The sequence below is a fragment of the Lissotriton vulgaris genome, unplaced genomic scaffold, assembly GCF_964263255.1.
Source record: "Lissotriton vulgaris unplaced genomic scaffold, aLisVul1.2 SCAFFOLD_1206, whole genome shotgun sequence".
NCBI classification, from domain to species: Eukaryota; Metazoa; Chordata; class Amphibia; order Caudata; family Salamandridae; genus Lissotriton; species Lissotriton vulgaris.
The window spans coordinates 238,991-265,425 of record NW_028246660.1 but is presented as its reverse complement, the minus strand read 5'-3'; the positions used below and the strand labels follow the sequence as shown (position 1 = coordinate 265,425).

The following is a 26,435-nucleotide window of genomic DNA, read 5'->3' as shown; positions in this document are numbered from 1 at the left end:
TGTTGAACATGACATATATAGGGACAGTTTGTAAATGCACCACTGTTGAAAAGAATAACTTCACTCACAGAGAACTGTGAAAATCTATATTCACTCTAAAGATAGTAGGCAAGCTTCTGAAATTAGTAGTGTGCCAATGTTTGGACTGATGAATTCCCTGCGGTCTTCCTAACCCCTCACTCTTTTTTACATTGATGCACATCTGTTAATTGATACAATCTGAAGAGGTCATCTGGATTCCTAATGTGTGCAAATAATACTCAGAGTTGTAACTACAAAGAGGGAGTAGAGATCGGTGCCTCAGTGTCAAGTGTACTTACATGGGTGGACGGGGCATTGCATGTTGGCCCTTAATGGGAAGAAGAATAATGCCCAAATTTAGAGGAAACTAGTAAAGACACATCTGCCAAAAAAGGCACATGTCCTGTCAGCCATACTATGTAAAAAATATTGGGACTACCAAAATATCATGGAACAAAATATGTAAGGTAAGAATATTGTTTTTTTTTGGTGCATGATATCATTTTAACAATGTTGTTGTATTTATTATAATAATTTAATAGAGTTTTAATAAATATTGTTTTTTGTTCATTTAATATATATTACTATACTGCTTTCAGGTGTTAGTATTGTTAGAATAAATGTTGTTTATTAAAATATACTTTGTAATTTTAAATCTTTACTTTTTTAAATGTAATTAGTAATTTATAATGTAATAATGAATGTTGGGTTTGTAGGAGAATGTGGTGGCAATTTATTTAAATTCTAATTCTATTTAATGTAATTTTAATGGTAATTTTACATTGTTAATTAAATATTTAATTGGTTACTAAGTATGTAAGTTGTTTAATTGTTATTTTATTTAAGATTCATTTGTTAATTTTAATTTATATTTTCGTTTTTTAAATTATGTTAGTAGTTTAAATTAAAGTGTCTGCTTGTTTGGATTGTAGAAGAACAGGGTGGGAAGTTAAACAAATTATAAATATTTTCATGTATATGTCAATTACATTTTATAATGTAATTAAAATATGTAATTGATTATTACTATTTTAAAGTATTTAATTATGTAATGGTATTCTATTTATTTAGGTTTCATTTGTAAATTATAATATTTTTCTACTTTTTTTTAGCAATTTATACCTTAGTAGCAGGTTGCTGAGTTGATAATGGTATAAGATGGGAAGTTATTAGTATTATATATTTTTTAAATTAAATCTAACAATTTAAATTGACAATTATGTATATTTTTCATTATTTATTTTACATGTAACTTATTTGTTTTATTTAGGTTATTTGTTAATTTGTTTCTACATGTTTTTAACAAAGATATTTGTAAAATATATTTCTTAATTTAAAGAAAATATATATTTTTTAAATATTGTTTATTTAGGTACTTTTATATAATATTTTCAGGGTTTTCATGGTTTTTTAGGTGTAGGGTGAGAAGTGAATGTAATTATTATTTGTTGTATATTTGTAAGTTAATAATGTATGCAATTTTATGTAAAATATGATTTAAAATGTATTGTTGTTAGGTATTTTAATGTTTTCTAGAAAATAATTTTGAGTTAGGAATGGCATATGTAAATGTTCCAAAGTTCAACACATTAGAATAGTAAATCTAACTGCTCCAAAGTACAACACATTCCCAACGGTTGCTTAGAATGGAGTGAGAATAGTAAATCTAACCCTTCCGAAGTCCAACACTTTCCCTACTATTGCATTCATTGGATAGGGAATATTAAATCTAACCACTCTGAAGTCCAACAGTTTCCCTAATGCTGGTTAGAGCTGATGTATATTATTTTTTACATTATTGTGTAATTATTTTTTTATGTTTTAATATTTTGTTATTTGAAATGTTTATATACTTTTTAGAAACTGTTTTAACATTAGTTTTATTTTTCTTACATTATAAATATTTTCATATATAATTTTAAATTGTTTTTATTTCTCTTAATATTATTTTTGTACATTTTTGGAATTGGTAAACTATTACGTTTTAAAATATATATATATATATCTGTCTATATGATTTGTATATTTCTTGTAAAGTATTAAATACAATGATATGTCATGTGTTTATTTTAATATTTAAATAAGATTACATATGGTCGATAGAAGCCCGGAGCAGCAACACTCCAATGTATGTTTACAGTTGTTGCTGTGAACAAAGGCCTCACGGAGTCTGAGGGGATTTCAACCACCTCGGGCTCCCTGAGGCCTTTGCTTTACAAATTAGAACATTCTGCCCTCTAGGGGTGGAATTTTCTCAAAGCCTTTGAACCTTCGTAGCAGGCTCTACCGGCCATTAAAGGCCCGCTCCCTTGTTAAAAGCCTTCACCTGTGGCTCGGGCCTCTAACACTGGAGCAGGCCTTTAATGGTTGGTAGATCCCACATCGGAGGCCTCCAAGGCTATATTAGACCACTGGAATGTTGGGAGCTCCATAGCTGTTGATGTGAACAAAGGCCTCAGGGAGCCCGAGGGGATTTGTTTTATTTGTTAGAACATTCTGCTCTTTAGTAGCGGAATGTTCTTATAGCCTTATAGCCCTCCATAGCAGGCTCTAACAGCCATTAAAGGCCCGCTCACTTGTTAAAGGCCCTCGCCGACGCTGGAGCAGGCCTTTAATGGCCTGTATAGCCTGCTACGCCAGGCTATAAGGCCATATTAGAACAGTGGAATGTTGGGAGCTCATTGAAGACAACGGAGTAGCTCCAGGGTTATAATGGCTGGTATAAGCTCGGAGCTTCAACCTTTCGATGTTTGCCTTCATGTTTCTCCCTTTTTAATTTAGAACATTCTATCCTTAGTGGGCAATACCAGTTGTTAAAGGCCCTATCCCTCGCTACACCTCGGGCTCAGGGCCTTTAACAACCTGTATAGTCCTCTGCAGCAGTCTATAAGGCATTATTAGGTTCAGAAGTTGGGCTAAAACTCTCTTGCTCTATCTCTTGCCTGCAAGTAAGCAGAATGCCTGACAGAGGGCCTTATTCCGGGCTGAGTTCTTCCATAACCACTTTCCCTGGTGATCCTGTCTTACCTCAATTTACAACTTCCAGTGCAGATGGAATTTAAGTAACACACCGAAGTGAATGTGAGTGGCTATTTTTTAAGCTTGCATTGTGACATCTACATTTCCCATTCTAGCTGTGTTTCCAGTTTCACCCTGTGTCTCCTTACCTGTGTTGTGGCTGTGGTTCCTGGACATATCTCCATCAGCTTTCTGTGCCACATCTTGTGTGCCTTTCTATATCTCCCTCACGGTACAGTGCTTTCTGTGTCTGTTTTACCTTGCTCTGTCTCCTTTGCCTTGCTCTGTCTCCTCTGCTTTGCTGTGTCTCATTTGCCTTACTTTGCCTTCTGCACTTTCTTTGTTCCCTTGCATCTTGCTGTATTTCCCGTGCCTTGCTTGTCTTCTGTGCCACATAGGTTGTAGTTACTTCTATTGCCTCCTGCGTCTGGCTGTGTCTCTAGTGCACTGCTGTACCTCTGTTTCCTTCCTGTGCCTCCAGTGTCATGCTGTGTCTTTGGTGCTTGGCTGTATATGTCTTCAGTCCCTTGTTTTGTATCCAATCCTCACTGATTTCTCGAGTACTTTCATGTGTCTCTTCTGCCTCGCTGTTCTGCTGTGAGGTCCATGCCTTGTTCTTTCAGTGTGTATTGCTGTTTCACCTGAACCTTTCATCTCTATACCATGAATATATGGGGCACAATTTACAATTTCTGTGTTTTTGTCTCTGTCCTTTTTTGACTGCTTAGTACGTGCTTGCACACCAGTTCCTGCACGGCATGGACTTTACAGAGGGTGTAATGAGATAGTGCATTAGGATGTGGTGTCGGATGGTCTGTGAGTGATGGAAGGTTCTTGTCTGAGGGGTGTAACAAGACAGTACTTTAAGATCTGGAGGTGGGCGGTCTGTGAAGCTCCTAGCCTGATCTAACCAGTCCCTGACATTCATCCATCGGCCTTTCTTTGGCTAAACGCCTTACTTCTTCATCTTTGCTGTACCCATGGCCTTGCTTCCCACCAACAGCAATTATTCTTTCACTGAAAGCTTCTGGCTTTGAAAGCTGAGGTCAGTGTAATGTATTGATTAACTGGGTGGACTGATCAATGAATTGATTCATTGACAGACGGAACGAGTGGATGATCGACTCAGCAGTTAGAATGGCCTCTCTGCAAATGTGATTGCCTTCTTGATAAATGACCTTCATGGAGTCCTGGACTGTACATCTATGTCCAGAGTCTGTTTCAGTCAGAATTTAGGGATGCAGAAAAGCAGGTCAAATGATGTTACCTCTCCTTCTGGTCAATGCCACTGAATTGCAGAGTAGCTAGAATGCAACACTAACAAGACGGTTACCATATTTCCCTAATGGCCTAAGCATGAGGAACACCAGACAGTATGTGGATCTGATGTACCATAGGAAGACAATATTGTAGTAGACCTAACATCTTGTGAAGTCTGAAGAAGTCACTCAAAGTGTTTCCCACTGGTTAGAGTGTACGTATGGCTCCAAAGTGTCTGGAACTATTATGCCCACCGTCTAAATGCTACAATAGCGCTAGGGGTTGAATAATGTCCATTGAAGCTCGTACGACCTTTTATTTTAGGTGTGCACTGCTATCTTCACTACTTTATCTTGTCCTATATTTAAATACAGGCTGAAGCTTTTATAAATATACCTCCGACTGGACATTGTGTTTACTGAGTTTAATCCATGCCATACAGCATCACAAGTTCTAAACTCTCTTCCACCTCGACTGATCAACTGCCTATTTTAGGAGAGCAAAATTTGTAATTTGGTGTACAACAGTGCCTGAAGTGGTAAATAGGGTTTTTCCTATACGTTGGGTTGTATGGCATTACAATGCGGGCTTTTACCATGTGTGCCATTACAACGCTGTTTTTATAACGCAAGTCGTTACAACGACTTGCGCTGTAAGCGCTGGATAGTGGAATAGTTTCATTTTCTATTCCAACTCCAGCCCACGTTACAGTAGGGAAGGTGTTGGAATAGAAAATTAAACTATTCCCTATCCAACAGCGCCCTCCAGCGCAAGTCGTTGTAACTACTTGCGTTGTAATAGCTGCGTTGTAATGGTAGCGCGTGGTAACACCCACGTTGTAAAGGCTGTTCCGCATATGTTGCATTGACTCATGTTCCTTTCTGGGTCAGGTTGCTACAATTATATCCTGAGGCAGACCCCGTTGGATGACTCCCAGGGGTCAAAACGTCGACTTTTCAGTTTGAACCATATTTGCATTTAATGGCAGGCATTAAGAAACCTAATTAATTCATTTTATGTGGGTTCTCCTTTGTAATTTATGTCCTGATGGTTAAGTCATTCTTTGTAATGTGCTCTCACATTGATCACTTATTTTCACTCACACTTTTCCGTTATCTGTAGCCCCTTTCTACGCTTTGGAATGTACACAGCAATTGCATTTATAATCTTACAGATCTGAAGTACATTAATTGTGACATTGAATAAGATATTCCCTGTGAATGTATGTGTTTTGAAGTTTCTGTCCTCTCTAACCTTGCATGGCCTTCATCGCACCATACTTTTCCTTTCTATCCGTGACTGGCCCTACCCCTGCATGTCTACTACATCAACACCTATTGGCTGCTCTCTGCACTCGACGCCTCCTTGCATTGTACCTATGTCCAAATGTCATCTTCTTTCCATCCCTTTGGTCGCTCTTTCTTCCCTCACCCCTTTGTTCCATAGATTTGTCTTCATCCCCACTCCTCAGTGTTTCCAATCCCGGTGGCTCCGCGTACCTTTCATTGCTCTACCCACCTGCTCTTCTCTCTCCCCTGGTCCTCTCCATCCCAGTACACTCACCCTTGTCCAAGTCTTCACTGCCCGCAGCGGAGAACTCCAAGGAAATCTCTCTAGAAATGTCCTGGAGAGCCTTCTCGATGTCTTGGCTGTCTCCGGTTGGATCCATCGAGGAAACTTCAGGAGCTCCAGAGGTGAAAGTATCTTCCTGAGACTGGAACACTGAGCTGATGGAGCCACGGGAGACGGTCTTACAGCCTTTGGTCCGCCCCTGAAAAACAGTTATTGTTGTGAGTTTGAGAGGGAGACAACAATATGTAATGGACAAAAGGAAAAAAGAGCGGCCATATTTTTTCACCAACGCTCCTCCATGTAAGATTCCATGTCGAACCAACTGCGGTAGTAGTGAGGGTTTCAGAAAACTGGACTTTTGTAATGATTTGGAGGCTCTGGTGCGGTGGTTCAGAGAACTATCTTCTGAGAATTCTGCGCTCTTCCCTGGGATTGAGGCTACAAGCAGAAGTTGAATGTTATGGGTTCTTTGACTAGGGAATTGTTCTGTTTACTGATGAAGGTGAGTGTTTGCAGAAGACTAAACCAGTGCAGCTACCAATACAATAAAAAACACACCAAAATTAAGTTAATATATCAAAGTTGCTTGCAAACTTCACATATGTAATTTATAGCACTTAAGCATCATAATTTGTTATCAATCTCCAAAGTCAATGGTGGCACTTGGTATCAAGTTTTGGAATGCTTACACACCTCTCAATGATTATTAGATCAGTGGCCACTATTCGTGGCCACGCTTTGCTAAATCCACCATCAAAATTGCCTACGCAACTCCAAGCCAGTGACAGATGATTGATTAATGTTCTCAGGAGAGTCTGATGGAATCATCTTTGACTCGTCTTCAAAATAGATATGTGGTCAAATATTATCGGAGACTAAGGACCTGATTTAGACTAGCGTGATATTGGAAAATTCTGTGATATTACTGTCCCTTACTTCCAAGATTTGCCTGGGAATGACGAACAGTAAAAAAGAAGGAAATATATCCACCTACCTAATTGGGCGGGCGGACATATAACCAACGCTCCGACAACCCTTACTCCATCAGTTCTTTGGAGAAGTTTGGGTCTGGTGTGACAGAGTAGTCATTGATGTAGCCAAACCTATAGTCTACCAGCCTTTAAATTGGGCAGATGGACCATTCTTTTAGTGGGAAGGAACTCCGTCAATTTTGCGACGGAGTTCCCTGTTGCCATCATCTTAATTGGGCGCTAAACCTATATTTAATTAAAATGTTTTAAAATCTAATTATTATATTTAATTGTATAAATATTCATTATTTATGTAAATTACTTTAAATGAAAAAATAAACTCCCACCTAAAGTTTAAAAAAAAGTATTTTGCATTAATAAGCATTAAAAATAATGTGCCGATTTATTTAAAATAATTAACTAATATTTTAATTATATTTGATTAAAACTTAATGTTACATGAATTTACAAATTCAAATATGGGTATTACAATATTTTATAACTGAATAATAAATATATATTTTATAAATGAAATTATAATTATTTCTTTTTTTAACAATTTTAAGCAATTTATTTTAATTTAACAATATCTCCTGTAGGATTTAATTTTAAATACCTACCTCCACTATTTTCTATGGCAGGGTCTTCCAGTACCATTGGTTCGCTATGTTTGGTGCTGGACTTGTTACTCTTTTTTGGCAGTAGTAACTTACACTCTTAAAGTTTACTCCACCCCCTTTTCCAGGGGGTGGAGATATGTAAGTTTACACTTTTGTCTAGTTACCGCAAGGATAGCTTGTATCTAAGAGAAGCTTCTAGCCCTAAGTGATGCAACAAAACAGTTCATGATGCTCTGATGGACGATGGTCTGTAAGCAATGGATGCTCCCATTCTGAGGTGTGTAAAAAGATAGCGCATTAAATTCTGGTGTCGGATGGTCAGGTCCTTGTCTGAGGGGTGCTACCTTACTGTGCTTTAAGATCTGGAGTTGGATGGTCTATGAGCAAGAGATCCTCCCTTTCTGAGGAAGTGTAGCGAGAGAGAACATTAAGAGATGGTGTTGGATGGTCTGTGAGTGAGGGAAGGTCCTTGTCTGCGGGGTGCAACAAGATAACACATTAAACTTTGGTGCTGGATTGTCTGTGACCAAGTGAAGGTCCCTCTATGAGGGGTACAACGGGATAGCGTATTAATATCTGGTGTTGGATGGTCTGCGAGTGAATGAAGGCCTTTGTCTGTGGGGTGTAACAAGACACTGCTTTAAGATCTGGTGTTGGATGGTCTGTGAGTGAGTGAAGGCCTTTGTATGTGGGGTGTAACAAGACAGTGCTTTAGGATCTGGTGTTGGATGGTCTGTGAGTGAGTGAAGGCCTTTGTCTGTGGGGTGTAGCAAGACAGTGCTTTAAGATCTGGTGTTGGATGGTCTGTGAGTGAGTGAAGGCTTTTGTATGTGGGGTGTACCAAGACAGTGCGTTAAGATCTGGTGTTGGAAGGTCTGTGAGTGAGTGAAGGCCTTTATCTGCGGGGTGTAACAAGATAGTGCTTTAAGATCTGGTGTTGGATGGTCTGTGAGTGAGTGAAGGCTTTTGTATGTGGGGTGTACCAAGACAGTGCGTTAAGATCTGGTGTTGGAAGGTCTGTGAGTGAGTGAAGGCCTTTATCTGCGGGGTGTAACAAGATAGTGCTTTAAGATCTGGTGTTGGATGGTCTGTGAGTGAGTGAAGGCCTTTGCTGTGGGGTGTAACAAGACAGTGCTTTAAGATCTGGTGTTGGATGCTCTGTGAGTTAGTGAAGGCCTTTGTCTGTGGGGTGTAGCATGACAGTGCTTTAAGGTCTGGTGTTGGGTGGTCTGTGAGTGAGGAAAGCTCCATATTTGTGGTGTGTAACAGAGCATAGTTCATTAAGCTCTGGTGCTGGCTGGGCTGTGAGTGAGGGATGCTCCCTGCTAGAAGAGTTTGACATGGCATTATAGTAACCTGTGCCGCTGGACGGTCCATGAAAGAAGGTCCACGCTGAGGCTGAGGTTTTCGTGATTCATGGATGGAAGAGAATCCTTGCCTGGGAGCTGTGGCTGTATGCCGGCACCACTTAATGCATCGGCCCTGATGTTGGATCACTTGTGAGCGAGAGAGACTTCCTGCCTGACAGATGGCACAAATCACCGGGAAAGACTTTGGCTGTGGGATGACTGAGGGCCCGATGTAGGTAAATCTAATTTACCACTTCTAAAATAGCGAATCATACCGATTCGGTATTTAAGAAGTGGTAAATTAGAGGGGGGGAATCTAGGTAATTCTAATTCGGTAAATACCGAATCTGTAAAATTCGGTATTTACCGATGTTGTAAATACCGAATCGCTATCCCCCATTGAATCCTATGGGCCTTGAAGCCCATAGGAATCAATGTGGATTACCGAATCGGTATTTACCGATTCGGTAATTACCTATTCTTGCAAGGGTGCAGGGGGTGTCACTTTGACACCCTCTGGCACCCCAATTACAGGCTTGTGTGCCATGTGGCACACATACATGCCCTATGGGCATGTCTGTGTGTCACATGGCACAGGTGTGCATGCACAGATGTGCATGCACACCTGGAATCGGTATTTTACCACCGAATTGGATTGGGTGGTAAAATACCGATTCTTAAAGCCCTGTGGCACTCTGACATGTGCCAGCTACATCTGCATTTACAGAATCGGTAAATACAGAATCTGTAAATGCATGCCCTACATCTGAAAACCCTAATACCGGTCGGAAACGGCCAAAATCGGCCGTTTCCGACCGGTATTAGGGCTCCTACATCTGGCCCTAGGTCTGTAGAAAGCCTCCCTGCCTCTGTGGTGTACAGACCAGACCTTTCAGTGCAGACTCTGTCATTGTGATGATGTGTTAGTGACAGACACTACCTGCCTCTATGGTGACCCAAGACATTGCATCAGGTAATGGCTATGGAAAGCTCGCTTTTGAGAAAATGTCCCTACTTTTGAGATGCACAAACAAAGGGCTCTGGGGATAGTTTGTTAGTTTCAGTCAATCAGACAAAATTCTTTTTTTCGCAATGTTTCCAAAGCATATAAAGTGCACAAGATAATACCAACATTAAAATATACATATGATATGTAATACTTAATAAAAAACACAAATAAAAATCCATGTTTAAACTCCTAGATAAAAAAATAAAAAGCCATAAGAAAGGACATCATCATAAGATTTGTAAAGCGCACAGTATCAACAAGATTAATTAATAAAACACACCACTACTATCCTCAGGTCTCCAATTCTATATTGGCTCTCCTACTATTCAAGGAAGACCAGAGAAACGAAACAGTTGCATAACATACTATGGGCCCGATTCCGATCTCGTTCGGAAAGCATACCGAACAACTCCGGTCCGGAATGATTTCCGGACGACTCGGATCGGGCGCATCTGACGAACAAGTATGATGTATTTGAATGCATCCCGATACGATTCGGTCAGAATCCCATTGACTTTAATGGGAGCCTGTGTTCCGAATGCGAACACAGGCTCACATTGACAAAAGGGTGGTTGGGGATAATCGTGCACCATGTGGCGGGCCCCCCATGGTGCCTGCCACACTGTGCATGGTTTGGAAGAGGGGACCCATGGGTACCCCCACTGGCCCAATTCGGATGGCCCCGGGTGACGGGGGCCTGCTACGGGCCTCTAAAAATAGATTCTGGCAGCCTTTTCGATCTGGGCAAACTGAATCGGAAAGGCCGTCCAAATCGTTCATCGTACTTGCTTGCTCGGAAACCGAGTCCATAGAGCTGTACAAATCAGCTCCGGAAAGGCTCTATCTCTCCGAAAGCCTTTTGGAACTGATTCAGCCAGCGCAAAGGGTTTCCAGGCATCGTACTTGGTCGTTCGGAATTGGAGTCTGTCGGAAACAAGGGCTCTGGATCAGTTTAGGTAAAGCCAAATCCGATTTGGAGCCCTTGCGACGAGATGGGAATTGACCCCATAATTTGTTAGTGAGAGATACACCCTGCCTGGGTGGGGAGCAGGTGCAGGCAAAATGCAGTATTATCTGCTTATGCTAGGAGCTGGGGTGTTTGGGTAGAGGCACTCTCTGCCTGTGCAAGAATATTTGTAATAATAGACAGATCTGTTTCTGATTAAACTTACAACCCACTGACAATAATATGACAATATTGCATCCCTCACCGCTGCATTCTTGCCCCGGAAGCTGGCGATGTGGTACAGCGTGCAGTAACTGATCAGGCGGTCTCCCGGATACAACGGCGATATTTCATTGGGTGACAGCAAAGCCTCCATGGTGTCAGGAACGTACCAGTCAATGGTGATGTCACTCACCGCCGGTTCCAGTGCCTTCTTCAGGGACTTTATCAACTAGAGGGACCAATGAACAAAGAGAGGGTGGTGAGCTCAGCCAATCAGCACTCGCCTTATTGTAAACATGGCCATGTCACATGAAACCTCACCACGGACAACACAAAGCACAGCCGACCTTGCCCTCAGCACTTAAAATGTATGTAATGTTTCAACAGGTGAAAGACAGTTCAAATCTTTAGTGTGAGCTGTATAAATGCTCCTTTGCTCACTCTCTTGTGAGAATAGCTCCTGGCTTGCCATTAGCGACTTTTCACCACAATCGTATACATAGTGGAAGCCACAGTGAACAATACATCTTTTATCCCATAATGACATCACAGGAACTTTAACCCCATTTACATCACAAAAAGTGACACCACCCTACCTGCGACCCTCAATGAATGTGAATTAGAGCCGTACACCTAGCGTAACATTATTAAATAACTTAAAAATAGTACAGAAGCTCGTAAAGGCAGTTATGGAGGTTGAAAGGAGGACCATGAGGGCGCCCCAAAATTATGGTCATGTGGCCTACTGAAATTCTGTGCTTGTTAACTATAGTCAGGGCTATTGGAATTATGCGTCAGAGGAGGACAAAATTATGCGGCAGTGTTGACTAAATTATGCAGCAAGGAAAGGCAAATAATGCAGCACTTTTGTGAGAAAACATTTTTGGTTAAAAACTGCAGATTATGTGGCATATGGTGGATTATGTGGCAAATGTGGCAAATCTATAACTGTTAGAAAACCGACTATAGTTTGGACTTTCCTTTTTTAGAGTTTGGCCGATAGCATACTCTGTCCCAATCCGCCATCTTATAAGTGCATTACAGCCTATGGCACTTGTCATTGGCCTGATGGAATATCCATCCAGTTTTGCCGGGTTATCCCGCCCACCAAGTTGTAAATAAGGCCCTTCCTCTGCCACTGAAAAGGCGTTTGCAAGTTTGAACTGTTCAACCAGTGTTGTACTAATGTTTTTGAATAAAAATAATATTTGAGAGGCCCCATTTCCTCCCTTTGCACATTAGGGTCACATTTATATATTAAACCATTGGATAACAGTGCACAACACATGGTACAGCTCATTTCTAATATTAATATAATTATATTTACTTATTTGTATATGTAGGTTTTATTTTACAGTAAACATGTCGCCTCTCTATCCATCTAGCTCGTAGGGTTCCCAGTTACTAACAGTGAGGTTGCTACCTCAGTGTACCTGTTTGCAGCACTGTGAATAGTGGGTGCAACTCATTCCTAATTCAGTTGTGTTCTTTTATCATCCTTCAGAAGGATAAGATGTGGAGTTTGTCCTTCTCATAGTTTGAACTCTTTTTTTTTTATAAATTACACACAGATCTCCACTGCACCAAGGAATCTCACTGGCTCAATGAAAAATTGTTCAGTGGGAGTTATAAAACCAATTAAAAAACGAAAACAGAAAGGTCCCCAGAAGGATCTTGTTCCAATGTTCTTAGAACAATCTCCTCATAAAAGGCAGACTACATGGTAGGTGCAAAACTTTAAGGGCCTATTTTATGATGTCATGCGGGTGTAACCGTTGCGGATTGGAAACTGCCCGACTTTAGGTCGGCGGTTCCCACCGCAGTATTTGGATGCGACCAGCATAGGGCGGTCGGAAACATCAATTTTTCAATGGAAGCTTGTGCGGTGTGCACAAAAGACCCGCAACACAAGCTTCCATTGAAAAATTGATGTTTTCAAACATCCCAGCACCGTGTGCCAGGCCTCATGCGGTGTCCGCCTCACAGTGCAGGGATGTTGATACCAGGCTCCTTTGCCGAGGGCCCCCAAAGAAACTTTCCAACAGCCTTTCATTGTCAGAAAGGCCAACATGGAATGGCTGTCAGAAACTGCTGTCATATTCCCGACGGCAGAGCAGAGCCTGGATCCACCGTCATAAGGGGATTATGATGTATTCTGATGCACCAACGGGATCCTTGAACCTGCCAGGAAGTGTTGGACTGTCCCTCCACCTGCTACCTCTGACCACACACATTGCAATGCGTCGGTCGGACTGCAGCAGCAGATAGAGGTTGGACCATAGCCGACGTGTTGTCAGTTGCATTTCTGACCGCCCTCCTAAGTGGCCCCTTAATGTTTCAATCAATCAATCAGGAGACTTATAGAGCGCTCTACTCACCCGTGAGGGTCTCAAGATGCTGGCGGGGGGAGGGGCAGGGAGCAGCTACGGATCAGTCGAAGAGCCAGGTCTTGAGGTCCTGCCTGAACATGTGCAGGGTCGGGGAGCATCTGATGTTCACCGGGAGCTCGTTCCAGGTCTTGGCTACGATGTAGGAGAGGACTCTCCCACCTGCTCTGTTCCTGCGGACGCGGGGGTTCTGCTAGAGTGAGGTCGGCTGAGCGGAGGTTCCTCTTGGGTACAAGGAAGGATACTCTATCGTTGAGGTATTTGGGTGTGATGTTGTAGAGGGATTTATAGGTGTGGGTGAGGAGTTTGAAAGTGATTCTCTTCATGATGGGGAGCCAGTGAAGGTCTCGTAAGTGTTGGGTCATGTGTTTGTGATGCGGTGTCCCGAGGACGAGTCTGTCTGCGACGTTCTGGATGGTTTGAAGTTTGTGTAGGAGAGTTCTTTTGATTCCGGGGTATAGGGCGTTGCCGTAGTCCAGACTGCTGGTTATGAGTACGTGGGTGACGGTCCTTCTGCAATCAGGGGGGATCCATTTGAAGGTTTTGCTGAGGATGCGCAGGCAGTTGAAACCGGTGGAGGCAACGGTGTTGATCTGGCAGTTCATAGTGAGTGAGGAGCCAAGGATGACGCAAAGGTTTTGTGTGTGGTCTGTAGGGGTGGGTGGGTCTCCGCAGGCAGAGGGCCACCAGGTGTTGTCCCAGGCGGAGGTGGAGGGGCCGAGGATGAGGACCTCAGTTTTGTCTGAGATGAGCTTCAGGCAGCTATCTTTCATCCAAGCTGCGACGTCTTTCATTCCTTCATAGAAGCAGAGTTTGGTTTCCTTGGGATTCTTGGTGAGTGATGGGATGAGTTGGGTGTTGTCGGATACTATGCTGACCCCGTTGCTGTCTGATGATGGCGGTGAGGGGGGCCATGTAGATGTTGAAGAGCGTGGGGCTGAGCGAAGATCCTTGGGGTACTCCGCAGTAGATATCGGTGGGTTTGGAGAGGAACAGAGGGAGTCTGATCCTCTGGGTTCTGCTGGAGAGAAAAGATTGGATCCAGTTGAGGGTGGCTCCTTGTATCCCCGGGTTGTGAAGTCTGGCTGCGAGTGTTCGGTGTGAGATGGTGTCGAAGGCTGCGGAGAGGTCTAGAAGGAGGAGGGCCGCAGTGTGTCCCTGGTAGAGTACCATGTGGATGTCATCAGTGGCGGCGAGAGAATACATACCTTCTTGGTTGCACCACCAGGACTCTTGATCAGAGGCAGGGAGAAGAGATCCCACCTGATCCTCTCCCCAGCACTGGGGGAAGCATGAAGTACTCCTCAAGTGGCTTGGACACTGCACTGACCCTGACCCCATCTCCCACTCCACTGCTCCAACACATCTACCGCTGTGGCCCCTACACTGACATTTACCCCCCGCTTAGAGCCGGTGGTGAGTGGAAAGGTCCCTAGAACCAGGGAGAATCTGCAAAAAAGAACTCAGTAATTTTGACGATAGTGCCTGGATACCCTCAAAGGTGACAAGAAGTGCTCTACAAATCTACTGATTGATTTATTGGGGAGATGCTGGCCCATCCCAGAATCTCACACCTTAAATCCAGCCTGCCCGGAATGAAGACCCAAAATGTACTCACTCTATCTGGTGTAGCTTTCTCCTCTCCACTTTTCAAGCAGTCTTAAGCTAAGAGACACAGCAAAGGGCTCACCTTGGGCTGCAGCCGCTCGCCCTCACTCAGGAACTCCGCCCGGCCCCCGCTGACCTTCGCCACGCCCCTCAGGAGCCGGTGGCAGGAATTGGGACCAAGGCCGAAGCTGAAACATCTGGAGAGAAAGATAGGACATGAAACAGTAACAATCAGCAAACACTAGGGTATTGCAAATCAGTACTCGGGCAAGAGAGTATGGCCACAGCATGGACCAGGAAAGGTGAAGCATTGTCATTTACTTCTCCCATACATTTAATTGTCTGGTCCGGTGAATGCATATTTGTGTTTCATTTATAACTAGTAATCCAGGAATACAACAAAAGTCCATGATAATAATATTCTCAGTATGAAAAACAGAGCATTAACAACAACCATTATTCCAACGTCTGTACAATAGTCATACTATGTTGGCCCGAGGGTGTAACATGTCCATCCTAATGAAGCTGCTGGTTCCTGGCTCCAAACATTGGCAGAAACTGCGCTACAGCTACTTCGGAGGCCGAGTGGCATTTAGACAATAAGGGCCTCATCGGGAAGCCCTGAGCTCCAACTAGGACACTTGTGACTAGAAATCACTCAAACCCACAGAACTCTGGACTTCCAAGTAATTGGTATCATACGTCTCTAAGATCTGCATAGAGACGGGCACTATCGTACACCTTCATGTCTGCGTAAAATGGCTAGGAGTGAATGGTTTAAAGCAGTGGTTCATAACCTTTTGACTTCTGTGGACCCCTGCTTGCTCACTACAGGAAGCTGGGGACACCGACATGAGCAATTTGGCATTTAGACAGCAGTGGCGTAGCTAAGGTGTGGCCGGCGTTCGCCCCGGGCTGCACCTTTTTGGGAGCGACGACGAGCCCAAGGTAAGTTTGCTTTTTTGCTTATTTTATTCGACCTTTTCGTCATCTGTCGCCCCCTACACACACACTCTTACCTGTATCGGCCGTCACTAGGCGGCAAACTTAGGGATTGCCCTGCAGGGATTTACACTGGAAAACTGTTAAAAAGCATTCCCCAAAATAACATCCCCCTGGAGTTATAATAGTAATTGCGTTGGAATGGGGAATGCATTGTAACGAATTGCGTTGTAAAGCCCTGCACTGTAAATGATTTTGCAGAGTAAAAAATGCAGGGAAAGGCCTTGCAGGGTAAAAAATGCGGGGTAAAGTGTCCTATTCATTTGAATAGTGCAAACCCTCCTTGATATGCATGGTGAATGAATGAATATGAAACTTCTAAAGCGCAAACAGCCCAGGGGCGTCAAGGCGCTACAGGCGGGGCTGTCGTACAGAGATAAAGTAAGGCTTGGACAGAAATCTCTGTAAAGAGCCAAGTCTTCAGAGCCTTGCGGAAGAGAGAATGAGACATCTGTCCCGAGAGATCGCCAGGAAGGGAGTTCCATAGACTGGCAGCAACAATGGAGAACGCCCGGCCTCCCCATCTAGAGTTCTTGAACCTTGGCACTGTCAGCAGATTTTTGCTAGCTGAGCTAAGCTGCTTGGTGGGAACAAAGCGCTGAAACAGCCCTTTGATAGCATCCGGGCCTAGATCATAAAAGGCCTTATGGGTGAGGCATAGGGCTTTAAACACAATGCTTCGATTTAAAGGAAGCCAATGCAGTGTGCCGAGGGAAGCCGAGACTGAGTGGTATTTCAGAAGATCCATCACCAGCCTGGCTGCTGCATTCTGCACCAGCTGCAGACGACGGACAAGGCCCTTCTTAATGCCTAGGTAAAGGGCATTACAATAGTCCAACCTGGACATCAGTAAGGCAATCACTGCCTGTTTACGGGAGGCAAAGGAAAGAAAATGGGACATTTCTCTGAGGATCCTGATCATCCCAAAGCAGGAGGATACTGTTCTATTAATCTGCAGACTCAAGGAGAGAGAGTTGTCCACAATAATCCCTAATTTTTTACCCTGGGATACAGGACAAGGACAGCAGCCAAGCGTGTCCGCCCACCAATCAATTGACCAGATATCCTGTTGGTTTCCTAAAATCCGGACCTCTGTTTTTCCCCCGTTAAGTTTAAGATAGTTCTCAACCATCCAGGAGGAGACTGCTTGCATATAATTTTTAAAGTTTGTAGCAGATTTCCTAACGCTGTGAGTGATAGACACCATAATTTGCGTATCGATGGCGTAGGACAGTACCTCCAATCCAAAGGATCTTACAACCCTTGACAGGGGGGGCAACATAAGTATTAAAATGGGTCAAGCTCAAAGAGGTGCGCGCTGAAGGCCCTTGTGATATAGGCCATGTTCCAAACCTGGTCATTCTCTGCCTTAACGTCACATCAATGAAAGATGAGTTTTGTTTTTTCACTGTTCCGATATAAAAGCAGTGAAAATGTAAGTCCTGAATGAAACTGGTGCTCAGACACACACTTATTCGTTCTAGTCCTCTGGTCTCGGTCTCTTGAGGCCGAGTGAGCCGGCTTAGTGATTGTTCACAGTCCATCTTCTCCATCTTCTCGCGTGCCTCCACAGACCCAACAAAAATAAGTCCATGCCAATCACTGCCTTGCCCTGTAAGCGTAGGTCTTCGTAGCCCTGCGCCTTGAGGATTGAAGGCTACGTTGATGAGCAGATCCCAGACAGCCAATGTCAGTGCAGCACCAGCTCTCTGCTTCGATGAGAGCTGAGAGTGATTTTAGGATGGGGTGGGAGAGCACATTTTCCAGGGTGGTGTAGCAGGGTGGTGGACGTCAGGTATATTTGATGTATTTGGGGAAAGGGAGGGTGCTGGCATGGGTGGTGGGGTAGGTGGCAAGGCACCAGGTGCACACACTGCTTACAATTCTACGCTTTTGTATCACAATCTACTGTCTTCTGTTTAGTGTCGGCGTGGGTGGCATCCAATCAACAAATCAGTGTCATACACCAGATAGTTATGCCTCAAACCAGGAAACACTGTCCATCATGACATGGAGTGTGGGGACCATACTACGACACACAACATCCACATACAAGCAAATACACAAAAAGAGCAGATTACCTACAAAATCCATGGAGACACAGAACTGCAATCATGAAGTCACCCATCCAGAAAGACCAGCACCAATGGGCACCAACCTTCACACACCTATACACAGATACACCCGGCAACCTTCACACACCTATACACAGATCCACCCGGCATGCATTCACCCATAAGGACAGTCCAAGAAAGGGGTTATGTGATGATATTTTAGTTGCATGTGTAGTGCTCTATGTTGCTGTAAGGTCATCTGAATGTGTTAGATGTAACAAGAGAGTGGAAAGGAGAAGTGGCGGCTGGCGCATAGAGTACGTTGGGTGCAGCCGCACCACCACCAGCTGTACCCTCAGAGGAAGAAGCTGCTGTCTATAGTTTCCTTCGAGTGACAAAGGTGGAAACAGGAACACTGGCAGTATGTCAGGGGTGAAGGGGGTTCCAGGTCAGGAGGGGTCATAGACTTCACATTTCTTTTTTGATTCCTCACACATTCACAATCCATAGATATGCTGCTCAAAGTAGTACGGGATATCTGGTCTCAAAGCCTTCCATGGTGATGACTCTGTTTTGGCAAAGTCGCCCTAGCCCTATCACAAGCCAGGATAGATCAGGGTGAATGATGCTCACTCTCAAGACCTTTCCTGGCTTTTGATAGGTCTATAAGCCGGCTCCTCAGACAAGGGCCATTGCAGCCCACCCGAAGCAGGGAAGAAGGGCCGGATGGGTCGAGCACGTCGGTCGGATGTTAAAACATTATGTACTGCACTGGAGTTAGAAACTGCACTCTATGAGAGTTGTGATGTGGAGGCACTCTAGGGCTGCTCAGTCTCATCCATTCAGGTCTTCACTCCATGGAGGAAAGAGAGTTTTGGCCCCTGGCAGACAATGCATCAATCAGTCCATCGCAGGCTGTCACCACATGTCCTAATGAAGAAGAAGCGGCCTAGCTAGCACGTGTAGAGCCCTCTGTGCATTCACCGAGATCCAGGCAACCAGAAACTCTTAAAAGCATCCCAGGCTGCATACACTCTCTGATGCAATCTGAGCATTTTTAATGGGCTTTAATGTGTCAATAAATCCTGTGAGTGAGCAGTAAAGGCTTCAGCTTCAGTGCATGGGCTGGGGCAAGGCCCAACATTTCAGATGCAGTTCACCTTCATCTCTGATGAGGAGATTGGTGCCATGGTAACCCACTGCAGTTAGACTAGCTGAACCCCAGAATATTGAGATGGCCCCAGACCCAAAGAGCTGCCACTCTGGTACAGCTACAGTAGCACTCGATTTCACAGGTTGACCATGCTGCAGTGACGTGATACAACGGTTTAAACAAATTATTTGTGCACATGTTGAATACTAAATTGACGAATCATGCATTTTCTAAAAAATGCTCTAGATGTGTTGCTAATTTTCCAACTAATTTTATTTTCCTCACTTCGCAAGTTGCAGGATGTGGTTCGTTTGTTAGGATCCCTCTGTAAAGTTAGGATTAAGTTATCACAGAACAAACTCCATTCCTTAGGATGATGTGTCAGGCAATCTGTTCACAAAAGGGTAGAATGATTCAATCTGCCTTTAAATTAAAGGGCATATTTGGTGTTGGCCATGTAGTCAGGTGCCAAGGAGAAGGAAGGCACCAATATAAATCAAACTTTTCTGGGACAAAACCATTTACTAAACAGTCGAGACTCGAATACCGTGCCTTTAATGATCATCACCACAGACACAATAAGAAAAAACCTTAATAAAACACGAAATATGTTTCCTCAAGATTCATATCCCAAAATGCCAATGAGTTTCGGCCCTTGTTAGCACCTGTGGTAATGAGCCGTCCTCAACCTCGAATGCTTTCTGTAATGTTTGGCATGTGGTAACTTAGGGGCTGATTACGATGGCGGGAAATCCGCGACCACCGGGCCGGCGGTGAGGACCGCCGGCCCGGCGGCCGCAGATCTCCCGCCATCGCCCTTAAAATTCCCACTGACAAATTAGGATGGCGGTGAGAAGGGGAAAGGTACCTGGGCGGACGGAAAGACCGTCTGCCGTGGTCCGGCAAGGCGGGCCTTTTCCGCCCACCTTGCAGGACCAGGTACAATGGGGCAATGGAGGCGGTGCCGTGCAGGCATCGTCGTGGGTATTAGGATGCCTGTCGTTTGTGGTGGAGTTTCCGCCGCAAAAAGACAGGCGGAAAATGCCTTCGGGGGCCCGTTGCGGGCCCCCAGGGGCTGGGGTGCTGCACGTAGGGGGTACCTATGGTACCCCCCTACATTTGCATGTACAAGTTGGCAGGCATCGTACGATGCCGGCATCGTACGATGCCTGCCACGTTGTACATGCAAATGTAAAACATGTATTTTTACATTGTGGCGGGTGCTGCCACCCGCCACAATGTAAACATACAGGATGCGCCCCCCAGTGTGGCGGGCGCATCCTAATTCATTTTTCGGGACCGCCGCACCTATGGCGGGCGGTCCCTTTCGCAGCCCGCCATCGTAATCGCCCCCTAAGTATGTAAGAAAATAAGCAAGTAATTATTAAGTAATAATTAACAGTTCTTAATTGTATACATTAATAAATAGTTAATAAATAATAATTCACTCATAATACTCAACAATTATTATTTAAGTAATAATTAAGTTTAGCAAGTAGTAATTAAGTCAGCAAGTAAGAAATTTTTCATGCAAAAAATTGTTGTAATAAAACATTCTCCTGATATCACCGCTGCAACTTTTTTCCCCGTATCAATGTTTTTTTATTCTTGACAAACTTAGCAAAACATGGTGGACAATGTCTGCTAACGGTTGGCAAGCGGTAAAATTATCTCAGCATTAAAAATGACTAATTATTGAAAAACTTTTTTCCCGAAAGATTTTCTGAGAAAACGTGCTCCCAAAGGCTTATTGTGTGAGAAATTTCTTTTCTAGGCATAGGAAAACTTTGTAAAGTTCGCAATTTGTCAAACTTTGAAACTTTTGCCAAACTTCAAGAGGAAACTTTGAAACCTCACTCACCCCTGATAATAATTGCCTTGGAAGGCAGAGGTGGCCTAAGGTAATGCTATGGTATGGGAGCATTCAGAGTGTCACTTACATTGATATTCTGGATGGGTATTGATAATCGAAGATAAGTTGATAGTCTGGATCTGAGAGAGGGACACTGATGGTCTAATTGGAGCTCTGACATTCTGATTGGACCATTAATGGTTACATAGTTTTGTGTCATAGTACCAGAAAAGTCAGGGAGAGCTTGTCAAAATGGAGAAACCAATGGAAACATTCTGCATTGTTTTCGATCTGATGCCTCGGTCTCTCTTACCTGGCCGTGCTGGCAAACCGCCTCACCAGCTCGATAACCTTCCCGGAGTTATTCACTGTGGCATCCGTGAGGATGAAGAGCTGTCTCGGGTACCCGCGATGCAATGGCTGCCCAAAGACCCACGTCAGAGCTGCCAGGATGTTCGTGCCCCCCATGTCGGCTCTCATCTTCTGAATGTATTCGAAGGCCAGGGCCAAAGTCTCCTGAAATGCAACCAGACATAGTATTGGCATTGGCATACATCACAGACCCACCCCCATCACAACTGCAACTGGGTACATTTGGACAACTTCATTGATATCAGCAAACCAGATGCTGGCAATCATTAAAGGGTTAGTACCCCTAAAATAAACAAAGTCAAATACACCATATATTGCATGACAACTTTGAGTACCATGACTATATTAACCCCTTCGATGCTGCCGCGATTCCCCTGGTGTGCTGTAAACAGCACGAACAGGGCGGGCCGTGACGAACCCCAGCCGTCATCAGCACACGAGCACCATAGTGCATGACGGCTGAGGTTCGTCATGAGCATGGAAGGGGTTAAGGTACAAATCCTGCAGCGTTTCCACTCAATACGGCTATGATACTCATGGGTAGATTGCAATAACTTGATCGTGTAAAGTACAAAATATCGTTGGGGTCCACTCTTCAGATTCCTTCAGAATGCTGAGAAGCAAGCCATTAGAATATGAACTCCACCTCGCTGATTTTTTTTTTAGGGCACATGGAGATTAAGCGACTTGCCCAGAGTCACAGGATAATGAGCCGACGTTGGGGCTCAACCACTCTAGCCGTTAGGCCACATTCTCCCTAGCACTGTTTTGCCCTTCCATACATAATAATGAAGCTAGAGATTTAAACTGAAACCCTATAGGAAATAATGTGAATTTACATCAAAAATAATTTAAATAGTTAAAAATATCAGTAAAGGTAATGTTAGTATATATTTATATTCAGTTTTTAATTCAAAATGTAGTTAATAATGCTATAGCACTTGTTTCTTTAGTTATACATTTAAAATAAATATATAAAGATAATTTACATTAAAATGTAACATAAAAATATTTGTGCGCTATTTTTCTAAGTTGAAAAAAACGTTTCTACTTTTTATTCATACTTTGCCATGCAGGCATCTCCGCCACCAGGGTGGAGGTCTCACTATGGTAAAGTACAGGCAACCTTTTCCTATACTTTACCATATGGAGAGCTCCATAACGATTGTGAAGTCACTCTATGGTAATGTCTAGAGGAAAGTAAAAACGTTTATTCAACTGCATTAATAATTATTGAAGGTGATGTATACAAATAACTTAAGGTCATTTTATTATAACTTTATTGATATTTAAGAAAACAAATTGTTACGTTAATTTTTAAATGCAAAAAAGGTAGTAGAATATTTTATAGTTAAATTTAAAATATGTATTATATCTATATATCTATATATATATATATACATATATATACATTACAGTTATTTATATTTTTTACTATTTAAATTAATTTAATGGCATTTAACATATGTCCTATGGATTTTATTTTAAGTCCCTATCTCCATTGAATTCTATGGAAGGGTGATGCAGTACCAGTAGTTGGCCAGGTGTGGTGCTGGATGTACTTCAGGTCTGAGCTGGAGTCATTTACTACCAATTTGGGTCCCTTTCTGGTTGAAGTAACTTTAGAGGTGCAGTTTGTCCATAGGAGAGGGCTCACTCAATCGTGGGTGGGTAGACGTCCCTCTCTACTACCCTTTATTCCCCTCCCCTTTATTAGTAAGTATTCTACGTTTTCCCTTTTGTCCCTCCCACATTGTCTACTAAAACATACACTTACCTGCACAGCGACTCTGCACTCGGCGCAGAGATCTCCATACAAAAAAAGACAGGAGAGGCGGAGGTGTGCACCATTGGCGTAACAGAAATTGAGGACCCCCCCCTGCAAAGTACATGGAGGGAGCCCCCCATGCTCCAGTCACAGGCTCTCATGCAAAGGACCCGCTGCCCTTGCCCAGTGCAAGAGGGGGACCCCTGGAGCCTGGATTCCCCCCCTTTGCACCACGGGTGCTATAGTTACGCCACTGGCGTAAACTCAGCATGTAGGTTTGTGAATAGCAGCTTGAAGCACGTTTAGTAGTACTATAAAACATATTCCAAAATGCAGTGTGTGAATAGGCCTCCACTAATCTCACGACTGTAAGCCTTTAAAACTGTCTGAGATGCTGCGATTACATCTTCCAGACAGTGACTCAAGTGGACCTGTTCCAAATCAAAGACCAAGTTCATGCACATTGTCTGCAGGACATTGCATATGAAAACATGCTCCTTGGGCTAAGTAGCTGATCCCTCTCACCAGCATTTAAGAGCTACGACCATGCTGCTAGCGACTCACAAGGCACGAGGAATGCCAATTGGCAGCACATAGCTTGAAATGTGTTGCCCCTCATGGACAGAGTGGATAAAGGTCATTCAACCACCCACTCAGGGTTCTATTGCTGGGCACAGGTTGGTAGGTGGGAAAATGTTGAAAAGGTACCTCTTCAAACAGGCTTTTACAACAGCAACTCTGAAGATCAGAAGAATCTTGCTAATGCTCAGTGTACGCGTAGAAGAGGAGGGTGCGAACAATATACTTGAAGTAAGAAGTACATTTTACATTTAAGCCACCGAATTCTAAACACGTTCAGGATTCCTCCCCAGCCCAGCCCAAGTACCAGTTCTGCATAAACGGCCACATGCATAATTGTTGCCGTTTGCGATTTCTTAATTGCGAAAATTAAGGAATCGCAATTAAGAAATCGCAAACGGCTATGCACCAAGAAATCACTTTTTTTTTGCGATTTCTTACATTTCCTTAATTGCGATTCACAATTTGCAAATCGCAATTAAGGAAACCCTTCCCATTGATTCCTATGGGCCTAGAGGCTCATAGGAATGAATGGGAAGTCATTTTCAATTTGCAATTAGCAATTTGCGAATCGCAAATTGAAAATGCAATTTCAAGGGTGCAGGGGGGTCTAAAGGACCCCCCGCACCCCTGAAATATAACTTTAAGTGCATTTTTCACACACACATGCCCCAAGGGCATGTGTGTGTGTAAAATGAAACTTTCAAAAATGCACTTTTGTGCATTTTTGAAGGTTTTCGCAAATTACCATGAAGGTCAACTTCATGGTAATTTACCTCTCCCTATTTGCGAATTTGCAAATGTAAAATGTTCATGCATTGCATTTAAGAAATCTCAAATTGCGATTTCTTAAATGCAATTGCAATTTTAGAAATCGCAACCTGATTGCGATTTCTAAAATTGCGAAAAACATGATGCATCCCAATTTTGTCAATTGCATTCGCAAACGGCCGAAAATTGTGATTCGCACCGTTTGCGAATGCAATTGACAATGATGCATGTGCCCGATAGGGAGCTCCCATAATGACCAAGACATGAGTCCAAAAGAACCAGCCAATGCAACGACACCGAATACAGGAGACAACCATCAACCCAACATTTGCAGCTAGCAGACCAGAACTACAAATTCCAATACCTCCTTCCAAGGCCATTAGACATGCAACAGGGAGAAGAACAAAGTAGGCCTAACTCACTAAGGTAAGCTTACCCGTTTGGGTACGTTTACGATTTACAAAGCGATTTTACAAGTAGTATCTTTATGACTGCCTATACTCAGCAATTGTAAAGATAATACTCCCAAAATTCCTTTGTGAATGGCAAACAAATCATAAACTTACACAAAAGGAAAGTTTACCTTTGTGAATCAGACCAACAGTTGCAGCTAAATTAATAAGTTATCGGATGTTTGATTTAGTGCTTTGCAATGCAACACGGACACTTCAGAACGTTGTACTGTATGAAAGGCCAAGATTCTGGAATAGCAGATTCCAGTCATCTCCAGGGCTTGACCCTTATCCAGTATTCTTCACTTGCTACCATCCGCTCTGGAGCCTGGTCAAAAACTTGTCTGCATAACTCCATTCTTAGGAGTTTTCTGAAGGACAGATACGTGGTTTCAGCCTTCAAAGTCAGTTCATACTGTTCCACAGTTTAAGACTGTGAACTTTTAGGGATCTGACAGTGTGTTTTATTCTCTTGACGTTTTGTTGAATAGTCTGATGTGCTGTAGCAGACCACCAATTACTGATTGTGATGTAATTGGGGTGAGGTTTTTTAGGTTCCCTGGGATTACTGCAAATTTAAGACCTTAAGTGTGGTGTTGAGTTGGATTAAAAAAGGCATTTAAGTATTAGTTTCAATTCCTAGGCTTTTTCCCTTCAGGGTTGTGATGTTTCAGGTTTTGTGGCCATTCAAAATCCAGGATACCTTTGTGGAGGTGTTAAGACAGAATGTCGGAAAAAGAAATACTGTGGGACAAAATATCATGTCAAGAATATCGAGGATAAAAATATCGTTAAGGTAAATTTCTATAAGTAAGCAAGGTTTTACTATATATAACTCAACATAAATGCACCTTGACAATATATATATATATATATATATAACTTCAAGGTATGTAGATGTGGACTTAAGAATACTAAATCTACACTTACCGATTTCCACTTACCGTCTCGATATTTTTGACCCGATATTCTGTTCACACTATATTTTTGTTTCCCATATTCTGTCAGTGATCCCTTTGTGATTTGTTTTGTGTCCTCGATGATCTAAGTCTATGTTTCATTCAATCAAATGTTGATTTTGGTGTCATCAACATACATCTGAAAGGGTACCCCATGTTGTCCACATGTATCAGATGGAAGTAACAGTCAAAGAACTGAGTTGTGATGCACTCGCTAGGACTCTTCCCGAGCAGGTAATGTTGTAGACTCAATTTTTACCTGTTGGCTGTGATCATTGAGGAAGGAGAGAATCCTGGTCTAGTACCCTCCTGGTATCACTACCTCTCCTGGTGATCCTTGTAGCCTCTTCAATCGTATTTTTATGGCAATTGTGATCCAGGGATTGTCAACAATCACACTTTTTAGTCTTGATTATTGGGCAACGTGGTTTCTACACGTCTTGGGAAAATAAACTCTGACTCTTGATTGCATGGGATATGGTTTTGTTCC

General features: G+C 43.1%; 1 protein-coding gene across 3 annotated transcripts in view; it reads right to left on the bottom strand.

Annotated features, from left to right (window-relative positions):
- The window catches only part of VWA5B2 (von Willebrand factor A domain containing 5B2), a 275,105-nt gene that overhangs the window by 93,504 nt on the left and 155,166 nt on the right, over nt 1–26,435 (bottom strand). For all 3 annotated transcript variants that reach the window (XR_015304972.1, XM_086949475.1, XM_086949474.1), the window contains exons 10-13: nt 21,358–21,560; nt 15,066–15,180; nt 11,032–11,217; nt 5,863–6,070 (exon numbers count right to left, since the gene is read on the bottom strand). Coding sequence is in view for 2 of the 3 variants with exons in the window: in XM_086949475.1 (XP_086805601.1) it covers nt 5,863–6,070; nt 11,032–11,217; nt 15,066–15,180; nt 21,358–21,560 (712 nt within the window). In the remaining variant the exon portion in view is untranslated. The remainder of the gene's footprint in view (nt 1–5,862; nt 6,071–11,031; nt 11,218–15,065; nt 15,181–21,357; nt 21,561–26,435) is intronic.